The 12,339-nt window shown below is 39.3% G+C and overlaps 1 protein-coding gene across 1 annotated transcript in view; it reads left to right on the top strand.

The window, feature by feature from the left end:
- SKIP16 (SKP1/ASK-interacting protein 16) overlaps window positions 1–12,339 on the top strand; it is a 54,570-nt gene that overhangs the window by 23,219 nt on the left and 19,012 nt on the right. The window contains exon 2 of the mRNA XM_089150383.1: window positions 8,843–9,565. Within this exon, the coding sequence (XP_089006509.1) occupies window positions 8,843–9,565 (723 nt within the window). The remainder of the gene's footprint in view (window positions 1–8,842; window positions 9,566–12,339) is intronic.

Raw genomic sequence — 12,339 nt, 5'->3', positions numbered from 1 at the left:
TAGTTTTGACTTTTGAATACTTCAAAATTGGTCATCTTATGATTTCTTTAAATAACATTTGGCACCCTAGGGTTCCTTTTCAAAACCGAAGGGAGCTCTAACTTAGGACTTCTTGATGACTGGATTTTTAGAAAGTACATTCAATTCTCTTCCTAGCGTTGGGACTTTTGTACTACATCGATTTTTTTAAGTGCTTTTGATTCTCGTACTCATTAACTTAAATTATTTTATGTTGATATAAATGGAAATCTGTGGTAAGTCAAACTGAAGGCACAAACTTCATTCACCAGATTTAGGGTGGAATACTGGACCAGGACTATCTTGAAGCATTTCTTGCACCATGAGCGTGCGACGTCTGCACTCAAGAAAGTTGAAGTTTCTTATCAATCATAGTAGTCCACTTCTATGCTGTAAAGTATAATCATGGAATATTACAAGCATTGAGCCAAGTGTATATTTGGTGAATTATATTATTATCCTCTAGCTTCTTTTGTCTTATTCTTCATTTTGAGATATTCTGCTTCTTCATGAAGGTTGCAAATTCATGATATGTTAGATTGTTAGCAAACCTTCTCCATTTTGGAATTTCTGAAATTTTTTTATTAGGGAAACTCTGTGTCTAAAAGTTAACATGTGAGTAGGGAACATGAGGTCTACCCGTCCATGAATGTCAGTCCTCTTTAATCTGCCATTTGTGCTTCTTTAGAGACACTGTGCAGCGACTAGAAAAAGCTTATGTAAACAGGTCATTGCACAATTGTTTAATGTTGCTTCCTTTAAATGAAAGTTCATTTTAGACATCTTTTTATTAATTTGGATAAATTTTTCTTGATTAGTGACATTGAGAAATATTTCATTAGGATATGCCTTACAAAGTAGTGCTGTACCATAAGCGCCCCCACAATCATATAGTGGATGGGAAAATACATCCAATCTTAGTATAGTAAATTGTACCAAGAGGCAAGGTTCTAACTTCAGGAGCCGAGGTGGTCACGTTTTGACCAGCCAGGAAACTGAGATTTCCAATGTTTTGACTGAAACCAGATTGAAACCTGGTATTTTCTGGCAAAACTTGACATCTCATGTGCTCTTAAGACTGGTTGAAACTTGATGAAATTGCCAAAATTGATTGAAACTAGGCTGGTCAACATCATTTGGAACCAAGGATCAAGATCTCGGTTTTGTGGCTGGTCGCTTCATCTTCATCATTACAAAGACTTTAGAGTGATTCAACATCAGCATCAATATCATCTAAAGATGTGGACTCCAGAAGGAACTTATGAACCATTTGAATGAGCTTCTCTTTCTTTAGCTTAAGATTTGTTCTGGGGCAATTTTTGGCAAAATGACATTTTTGCCCACAAACATAACATTTATCAGAAGTTTTTCCTTGAGACTTCTTTCGTCGGAGAAACTTCCAATTCTTGCGGGTTCGGTTAAAAAGCAGACCTGGCCTTGAATTTCTTTGCATTAATCTTCTGGGGTTTAGAGGATTCTGAGAACACCTTTGAAGTGAGATTTCTTCTTAGTAGGACACGTACAATTGGAATCTTTGCATTTGATCTGGAGATGGGATGTATTGCAAGAAGTACCAAGTTTGACTTGGATCTTTTCCCATTGCTGCAAGAACGTGTGCTGTCGGCATAGCTTATCCAAAGAGGATAAGATGGCCTGATAAGGTTGGCCAACAAAACTAGAATCAATGGTCTGTCCTTTGGCTGCAAGATCATTGAGAGCATTAGTGCCAAGGGGTTTAGGGAAGGAGTTGACAAAGATTTGCTTAAGATTTTGATCATCAAGTCCACCAAGAACAAAAAACTTGGCTAGCATGCGCTTGTAGTGTTTTTGGAGGTCTTTTCTGTCCAAAGAACAACATTTCATTTTGAGAAAATCCTCTTGTTCTTGAATATTACGTTTAGCTAAGTCTCCAAGAAACTAACTGTATAGGGCAGAGATGAACTGAGACAAAGGAAGTTGAGCCAATTGCAATTGTTAGTATGCTCCAAGACCAAGATAGCATCCTCTCAAGGTACCAGTAGCGTGAGCTAGAAATTTACAGATAGCTATACTATTAGTGGAACTTTCATGTAAGCGTTTTGCTGTAAGCCAAGCATGAAATTCTTGAAATCTAGTAGGCCATTCAGTGATTGGAATATCATCTAGGGTGAAGAAATGCTTAGGCTCATAATTGCCAAAGGGGGCATAAACAGGTGTGAATGGTACTTGCGGAGGGGTTGGAGGAACTAGTTCTTATGCCATAAGATCCTTTGCATCATCCACAATAAGAGGATAATAAACTGGTGTAGAAACATTTGGATTGGACGAAAAGAGGTGTTCTAAAATAGAGGTTTCAGACTCATTGTCAGATTCAAGCTCAGATGAATCAGGGGATACTGGCTTTGTAGAAAGTACCAGGGGTTTTGGAGTTTGAACAAGAGTGTGGGGAAATAAAGTTAACACATTTGAATTTGTTGGAGGTTCAAGGGATCCACACGAAGGAGGTGTAGAAGATTTGGGTGGAGGCTTTCTTTTTGCTAAATTTCATTGCTGTTCACATACTTTTAATAAGAGATCTATGGGAAACTCCATATCATCAGAAGAAGGACTTGGAAAGCCGGAGACTGGTGGGATTGGAGCTGGAGAGGATTGTTGGGCAAAGTCCTGAAGGAGGTCAAAGGAAGGGAAGGAAGGTTTGGGAAGTGGTGGCAGAACATATTGTACGGTGTTTGGACCTTCTTGGGCATATACTGAGGAACTGTAGAGACAGGAGGGGAGACAATTGTCTGAAGCTTTTGTAGCTGCTATTGCCCATGCTGGAGTTGAGATTCATAAAACCGTTTCTCCTTTTCTTTAGCCACCATAGTGGAAGAAACTGCTTGGAAATTGGATTCATGGCAAACTGCATGAGCTCATTGTGTAAATGTTCAACTTTACCGCGTAAGAAACGGAGATTGACACTGACTTGCATAAGTTGTATAGAGGTATTTTCTTGATAAGCAACAAGCTTTTGCAAGTATTGATTTTGAACAAGGGCATTTTTTGCTTGTCAGTTCAAAGCTGCTTCAAAAGTAGAATTCTCAATCCTGTGGTCATCTGGGGTAATGGTGTTGGGAGGAGTAATTCTCCACACATACTTTTAGTGCTGCTCATCTTCAAAGGTGTCAGCCATTGGGAAAGACTTGCTAATAAAGGACAAACTTCCATGCATCATGAAGGATGGATGATAAGGTGGGTGATCTGATGAGGATTCTTTTGGAACCTGGAAACAACCAAAGGGGCATGGTTTCTTGGATCCATATTCAACAATAAACTAGTATTTACCGGGTGTATCTCCAAGAGGGCCCACATTAGGGCATCCTTGACAATAATGAGCCCAAAGGGGATCACGAACTCAGGGGGAAGGGGACTTCTTTTTTGGGTTTAGAGAGAGGGCAAAAGGGGCATCTTCTTTGTAAAGGTAGTTTTGACAATCGCAGGCATAAAAAAACTTATGTCCTGAAGAAGATTTAAAAGCATAAACAAGAGACCCATCTGGAGAAAGAACTTTATTGGCACCCAGAGATAGCTGCGGTTGATGTGGGAAGTCCAAAGGAAGAATCATGAAAGTAGTTGGCTTGGGGTACCGGATCTTGGTTTGTCTTCTTTAAGCTGCCTATATGTTGGATTTGTAGAAGTTAGGCCGGATACTGATTTGGTTCAGCATGAATAGCCTAATAATTGGTGATCCATGAATTAAGAAGAAGCTGTGCAAGTTCTTCACCAGGTATCTGGTCGGGCACTTGAGTGCAGTTACTAACTGGTTGGCATCTACTTTGAGGAAAAGAGCATCTTTGGTATGTCCGGTATCCAAATCAAAAGAGTGATTTTGGAATGTATAACACATTTGGTAATGGAGAGTTACTGCTATGGACCTTGTTGCTTGAGGAGCGCTAGTAATATGTACCAGAAGCTTTAAAGCTTTAGGAAGTAATGGATCTGCCAGCGGAATATTATAATTGGGAAAGATAGTGAAGAACATTGTGCCAACATTTATAGTCTACAGGTGATTGATAATAGCATGCTGGTACTTAAGAAATCTTGAATTGAGAACATCAACACAAGAAATTGCCAGAATACCTCGTATCCCATGAAAAGTGATGGAGAGGCAGAGCGCACCTAGATGAAGGTGTGTATAACCTTTAATAAAGCCATTGCTTGATGAGATCTAGAGACACATCAATAATAAAGTACTGTTCTTTGCCCGACGAATCCACATGAAACTGCAAAAAACTACTGGCTTGAACAATCTCCTTAATGGCAGGTGTCTAACGAAGCTTGAGCAAGGTTTTGATAGTTTTGGACTTTGAATTTTGGGAAAAACAGAATATGGGTTTAAAAGAGGGAAATTAGTGGGATGGTTTGATTTGCGAAAGGTACTTTTTTCCTGGTGAGGAACATAGTTAATCTCATAAAGGAGATCCACCTTAGGGTTTGAGGAAAGTGTGATTGGGGTTAAACTGGAAGCATAAGATGAACAGGAGTAGAATTTCATGGGAGTTGAAGAAGACTCATGGAAATTGGACACAACTTTAAGACAGAAGATGCAGAGAAGAGATCACAGACATAAAGATCAAAAATAGCTAAAAGAGTACTTAAATGTGTTGCCTATCGAAATCAGAGGTGTAGATGATCCGTTATCTAAGATTCCAACTCATTCTAAGCTTAAATAGGGCTATAAATGTCAACAGAAGAGAAGCCCTCCTTTGCTTAAGGACCTTTTGTGGAAGAACCATAGATAAGTAGACCAGACACCTGGTTTTCAAAAGAAACACATTAAAAAAACTTAGGAAGCCATAGAAGATCTAAAATGTCATAGATCTAAACACTGCAACCTCTATCTTAAGAGCTGCGAACAAAATTAGAACATAATAAAAGAAGAAGGATGCATGCAATACCACCCGTCACCAAGTCAGGCGGCAAAGCCGTCTATGTCTGGTTATGTGGTCCGAAATATGCAATGCAATGTATGGCTCTGATACCAAACTATGAATGAATTCGTCTAGAAAACATTCACGAAAGAAATCAAGAAGATAACTAGAAATAAAGAGCACACAACACACAAAGATTTCTTATTTTCTTCAAACTTGAAACTATTATACACTGATAGCCTCCTTTTATAAACAAAGGAGCTTCAAATGAAATGCAGATACAACTCAAACGTACATGAAATGCAAATGAAAGCCATTTAATAATGCGAGGATGACGTCAGCACTTGCATTATTATTACATCACACTTGTACAATATCATGTAATACCTTGCAAGTATACAACACCATCGAAATATAATATACAATGCCGTAAAAGTAACGAACACAAATACTTAATCATAATCTAAGTCCCATTCATAATGTTCATCATCCAGTTGGCTGTCTAGGAAGTCTTCATAAGGATCAATCTAATAGTCATGCCATACAGAGAGTATGTATGCAATATCAGGATCATTAATCACATGATTTAATTCCCATGCATTATCAAGGCCTATTAAATGCTTTGGGATACTGTTGAGATCTATGTTGTTGTACCCAATCATATCCACTTGAAATTGATGCCATTCTTCATGATAATGCTGATCACGCCAGTGTGAGTACAGATCATGGTCTATAATGGCGTAAACAAAATGGCTAGCATGATAAGCAAGATGATGTTTGTGATAAGGGGGAGTTGGTTCGATGAAGTTTGGATGAAAATGGTCTGGGTCATGATGGAATATGATGATTGCATTTTTACCGTAATGGGACTGGAAGAAGGCAAGCCATTGTTTAAGTGGCTGGAATTCTTCTAGGAGTTTGGCAAGATACCCTTCTTGAGGTCTGGGAGGAGGTCTAGGAGAAGTAGCTCCATAATATGGAGGACCTTGGTAAGCTGGTGGAAAGGGATGAGTATCCTGGAGACAGTATTGGAGGTAATGAGTAACAACATGGCAAGGGAAGCAAAGGGCTATTTTGTGCACCACAAATAGATTTTGGAAGAACACATAATATTCTTTTTGGAATGACCAAGTTTGATAGATAGTGAATAGGGTGAGATAGGGAAAAGCTAGATGGCACTTGAACCAATAATCTCTTAAGCCATATTTAGAGATGAGAACTACCGAAGTATCTTGATAAGTGGTTTTACATCGGCTGATGATAGTTTGACAGGAGATGTCACTATAAATTGGTGGAGATAAGTAAGAGAGATGAGGCGGTCCAATGTTATCATCATCAGGAGATTTGCCATTTGGAGGATGCAGAGGTGGTGTTGAGGATGAAGCACCAGGAGTGAACGGAAAACGAGAGGGGAGGACAAATTGGATGCTTGGGGTGGCTTCAAGGGTCTAGATAAGAAATCTGCGAGCACATTATGTTTACCTTTGACATGTTTGACTATAAATGACCATTTACTTGAACCATTGCGCCCACCGAGTAATTGGGAATTTGGAAGCATATTTGGCTTGAATTGGAGCATGTGAGGGAATGCTGTCATATCCATTTCAATTTGAATTGTATGGCCAATGAGGTGGAACTGATACTTTTCAATGCCTCTTTTGACAGCAAGGATTTTTTTTTTGAATTTGCTATGGTAATGACTGTTTAGCTGGAGTGAAGAGGCCACTTTTATAGCTACAAACCTGTCTTTTTCCATGAAGTTCTTCTAAGAGGACTGCTGCCCATAACTTGTCACTAGCATCTGTCTATAAAATACAGGCACCTGTAGAGGGAATTGCCAATGGAGGGAGGTTTTGGGCAATTTGCTTAATCTTCTTGATTGCCTGGTGTGCTATTCGTCCATTCTGGGAGCATTTTTCTTGAACTAACCATACAATAGCTGCGTGTATTCGGCCATGCAGGGAATAAATTCCGTCATGTAATTCACAATGCCAAGAAACTTGTGAAGTTGGGGAACTATGAGAGTGTCAGGGAAGTCAAGGAGAGACTTGCCTAAGAACCATTGCTGATGGTGACACCTAGGAAATCAATGGAGGATGTGGCCAGATTGAACCTTGAGGGAGATAGCATCACGCCTGCTTCTTTGGTGATCTTGTAAAATTGTTCCAACAACTGTACATGCTCTTGAGTGTATCCGAGAACAACAAGATGTCATTGATGTAGATTAAAGCCTAGTTTTCAATGGGAGCATATAGTCGTAACATGGCCTTTTGAAAAAGAGAAGGAGCTGTCTTAAGGCCAAAGGGCATGATTGTCCATTGGAGATGATGACCAGGAACGTAGAATGCCATTTTGTGCCTTTCATGAGGATGGATGCCAAGTTGCCAAAATCCTGCCTTTAAGTCAAATTTGCTAAAAATCCGGGCAGAGGACGACTGTGCTATAAGTGTTGGCCTGTGGGGTAGAGGAAATTTATCATCTACAAGAAACGCATTTAAAGGCTGGTAATCAATGACAAGGGGGAGTTTGCCCCGTATTTGTTCTGCTCTCTTATTGACATATAATGCTTCAAAAGCCCACTGGGAAGTTGTGGGTTCGACCAATTGCTGGGCCAATAGTTGCTGGATTTTTCGTCAGGCCATGGCAAGATGTGTAGGGTTCATCCCAGAATGACTCACTTTAGTTGGATTGACATCCTCATTTTTCGTAAAGGGAACTGGATGAAAAATGCAGAATTATGCCAAAGGGGATGTGTACTCTTCTGGAGGAATTCTATATGATTGGAAGCACAACAATTCTTTAAAAACCCTTGACGGAGATTATCAAATGGGAGAGTAAGAACAAGCCGTGAATGGTGGTCCATGGGAGAAATTGTTTTTTGTAAGTAAGACCTGTCTGACCCCTATGGAGTGATGACAACTTGCTAGGGATATCAAACCCTATAAGAAGATTTTTTCCTGGAAGAGGAGAGCCAAATACAGCATGGTGGAGGACTAGTGTAGGGAAGATTTTGATTTTGATGGGATTCTTGGTTACAAGATTTACAGAGAAAGATTCTCCATTTGGAGCTAAAAGGGGTTGATGGCAAGATTTCCACAAATCAGGAGAAGAATATTAGGGGATAGCATGGTGAAGGAGGCACCAGTATCAAAATATGCATTAACCTTGATGGGTCTTGTCCATGCGGTTTCTTGAATGGTTATTGGGGCCAAAGGGAGAATGACAAGAGCTGATTTGGATTGAGAAGGGAGAGAAGGTAAAACATCAGGTTGAGTTACCGAGATTTGGCCAAGAAACCAGGGATTTTTGGGGGTAAGATTCAACATGGGATGGGCTGGTCGAAACCATTGAAATTGGTCAAAACTACTAAAACTTGTTGAAGCTTGCTGAAACTGCTGAATGGGTTGGTTGACATTGGTCATGAGTCAGCATTTATTGGTTGAAATAATCAAGTTCTTTTAAAATACTCTCGAAAGCTGAAACTATCAAATTTTTTGGGATATTGCTGAAACATGGATTTTTTAAAGCTAAACCATGAAAATCTGGCTTGTACCAAGTTTTTGTCCTGGTTTCTTCAGAAAACGAGATGTATTGGTGGAAACAAGTTCTGCTTTTCTTTTGGCCAAAAAAAAAATGTTCTTGAACTATCCTGGAAGAAATTATGTATGAAATCACAATCACTCCCCTACCATGTGAACCAAAGTGAAATGAAGTTCCACCATTCATTCCACTGGTTAGATAATGAACTCTAGCTTATGAAGTTTGGTCATAGATGCTCAGAAACAAATTCTAGTGGATATTCAATTTAGTAGAATGCTGGTAAGTGGTCTTATATTGTAGCTTTTGAGATTAATTTTTTGAAGGGTAAAATGGAAACTTTTAAGCTCCATATGTTAGCACTCAATGTTTAGTTTGAACCTTTATTTTCTGTACAGGCAACTTATCAGATATGGAGGGAGATGTTTATTATGTATCCCTGGCCCCTTGTTAGGCGGGTGAAAAGATGTTGGGATACACTTAAAAGTTGGATGGCTGCAAATTTCCCAGAGGCTGGGGCCACACTGCAGAAAGGTGCAACTGAAGCTGAAATAAAGGAGATGGAGGATACTCTTGGAGTTAAATTACCACTTCCGACAAAGATTCTTTATCGTTTTTGTGATGGGCAAGCAATACCAGCTTATTCTGCTTCTGGAAGATTGACTAACAGCTCCTTGGGCCTCATAGGGGGCTACTCTTTTTATGATCACATGGTAAATGTGTACCTATTACCTCTAAAGCAGGTAATTGTAGAAACGAAGGCGTTTGTACGACACCTTGGTTTGCCAAACAGATCTATGTACACTGTTGTGGCAGCTTCTTCAGCTTATAGTGACAAGATTTTTCTCCTCAGTTGTTCAAATGCTCAACTTTATGTGGGGACTAAGAATCTCTCTATAGATGGAGAAATGATTCCATGTGTACCTAGTACACTGATAAACACATGCAACAATTCACATGATAGTCACCATCAGGATGCCATGTTGCTATGGTTAGAGGAACATGGGCGCCGCTTACAGAGTGGCATTATTGGGCTTCGTGAGGAAGGAGATGTTAGGAGCATTAATTTATTTCCAGAAACTCAACCCCTCTGTTCTACTGCTGTGACAAAGGGTGTTCAGGTAATTTTTAATTTACTACTGTAAAGCTTCTTATCTCTTTAGAAAATTTTCTACCTTGAGCATTTGAACCTCTTTTCCCATGTGATAGAATCATGTAACCACTAGCCTGACTTTTTGAATAGACGGGAGCTACCATTTGCCAAGGTTTGCAGCCCATCTCATGCTTGTCTTTCATAGTACCAATGAGATTAATTCATCTCCATCTCCATAAACCAAATTTTCTTCAACCTTTTGCCACTAACGGATTTCTAAATAGCATACGCAATGCTCCTAATTCAAATACTATTTCTCTAATGATTGCATGCCCCTATCTTTCAATTATTTCAGTGTTCTAATTTTTTTTTATTTGCCATTTCTCTTTCTGAGAATCATGTTGCTTGTAATAATCTGACATTGGAGCATGATCATTACCATTGTATTTGTTTTCATTTTTAGTTTTGGGCCTTTGTTTTGTATTTTGTGGTTTGGATGTATTGTTGTAGTGCAGTGGCCAAGCCTTGCAGCAATTTCAGTCCTGCTATTGCAACCGTTAAGGTTGTGGATTTGAAACTTTAAATCATGGAAACAGTATATCTACAAAGTGTTTAACTGGGTAAAGCTGCATATATTGTCCCTTCCAGTCCATGCAGTAGCTGGAGCCTTGTCCACTGTGATGCTCATTGGTTTGCTACTTCACTGTAATGATGTAGTTTCAGTACATGCCATTGTTCTTGAAAATCTTTGGGTCTTCAGTTTTGATTTTACAGGCTCTGTTTGTGCAAAAGCCTTCAGCACTGTGTTCACCGTTTGTAATAGTAGTAGTGGGGTGCATTTTCTATTAGTTATGAAGGTTTTTTATATATTTAAATATATTGGCTTAGTATCTTGTGGGTCCTCCTTGTAGATGTTGCTTTTGTTTGGTTAAACGAGTAACTATCTGTAAGAGTCGAATGTTTAATTTCTTAAATTTGTTTCGTTACCTAAGCAGTAAAATTTTAAGAGGATTCTGGTTCTAAAAAACATCCTTATACATACGTGTACTGATCAGTGGAAGAAGATGATTGAAGAATTTTGTTTTCTGAAGGGTTAGCTGCAACTACTCTCTCTCCCCCCCATCATTATTTCTCCTCCCTATGTCAGTCTTTCTTCCTTCCTTGTTCCCATTTTCTATTGGTTCTCCCTCCTCCCTTAACGTTCTTCCCATCTCCATTTTTCTTTATTCTCCTCTGTTTCCCCATTGTATTCTGCTGGAATATTAGATCCAGCTAGTTCTTTAATAACCTGGTTTGTAAGTAGCCCTGAGGCCCCTGATATTGGCATTATCCTTGGTTCCTAACCCGAAATTAGGGTTGTCTGCATTGAAATTCTCATCCATGTCCATCCCCAGATGTTGGGAAACAACTCTTATTAAGTTCAAGATCTGTTTTTCAAACTAAAGTTCAAATCCCTCATTGTTCTTCACATACTTGCATATGATAGATATAGAAGATCTGCCTAAGATCTCTTTCAATTACATGTTTATCAACCATAATCTGTTTCTAGGCTCTTGTCTGATTTTCCTCCGACTGAAGTCTTGGTTGTCATTGACCTAGTTTTTCCTTAAAAGTATTTTCTGAATGTTCCCACTCCTTAGAAAATCCAAAATAAAGAACCTCCAACAAGGCTTTTTTGATGACACTTGATAGGCTTATACCTTGTATTAATCCTTCTGAAACTAGCATCCTGAAGGGTAGCTTCTGTTGGCTCTAATTGCAGAAAAGAATGAACAATGTAAAGGCGGAGCACCTCGGATCTTCCTTTGCTTCTCAGGCGATTCCATTTTAGGTGATGGATAGGATATAATAGCATGCCCTGTCTATTTCAATGAGAGGCTCCTCATCCTACAGCCTTTTCCACCCTCACCAATAGTTGAGGCTGCTTATGCTGCTGGAATTGTTCTAGCATTCATTAGGCACAAATGAGCAATCAAAGTTGTTAAGGACTTAAGGTGTTGTGAGGGCATCCAGGCATTTTGTTTTTGGTGCATGTTGGTTTTGGGTATGTAAGTATGTTATCTTTTTACACCCCTTGATCACCTTGATTTCCCTTGAGCCTTGACAACTATGAGTTCAAATGAGAGAATCTTAAACTCAAAAGTACAGGTGTCCTCTCACCTGCTGAAAACCTGGATATAGAAAACCTGCCTGCGGGTTACTTTCTGAAGAAATGAGATTTTTTAATGACCTAAAAATGGGAAACCAGCATTTTCCCTCCTTGAAAAGGTTTATATATTTGGCGTGGCTACTAGTTAAACCTTTTTCTAATTAAATCAGAGGTTGCTCAAGTCTCCTGCAAACTTGATGCACAATTTCCACTTTGTGGGTGATGAGCTTGGTTATAAAGTGGTACTATCTTGTTTTTATATATTGTAGAAATTGAACATTCTTTTTAGCTTGCATGTAATAAGCAATTAGCCCAACAAATGGGAAGGTTAAGCAATTTGCGTTTGTCATTTTTCCTGTACAGAAATGATGGGTTTGAATAATTTTGTATTCTACTTGAATGTGACTAGCATTCGCTGTTGGTGATTCACCCTTTTTTTTTGTGGGGGGGGGGGGGGGGGGGGGGTTGGGGTTGGGGGTTGGGGTTGTAACTTGTAACCTGCAATTTTATATCTTGGACATGGGGGTATGACATAATATAAGGTGGGGCTTTGCCCTTGGCCTTGAGGGAATTCGAACTCTGACCTTCTACTTGGAGGTGTTTGTGTTTTACCATTTGAGTACTGAGGGGATACCTTCTGGTGATTCACTGTT

The sequence above is a fragment of the Hakea prostrata genome, chromosome 3 (genome assembly GCF_041222555.1).
Source record: "Hakea prostrata isolate BN-2017 chromosome 3, UWA_Hpros_2, whole genome shotgun sequence".
Classification (NCBI taxonomy): Eukaryota; Viridiplantae; Streptophyta; class Magnoliopsida; order Proteales; family Proteaceae; genus Hakea; species Hakea prostrata.
The sequence above is the reverse complement of the archived record's forward strand: the minus strand, read 5'-3'. Positions and strand labels throughout refer to the sequence as shown.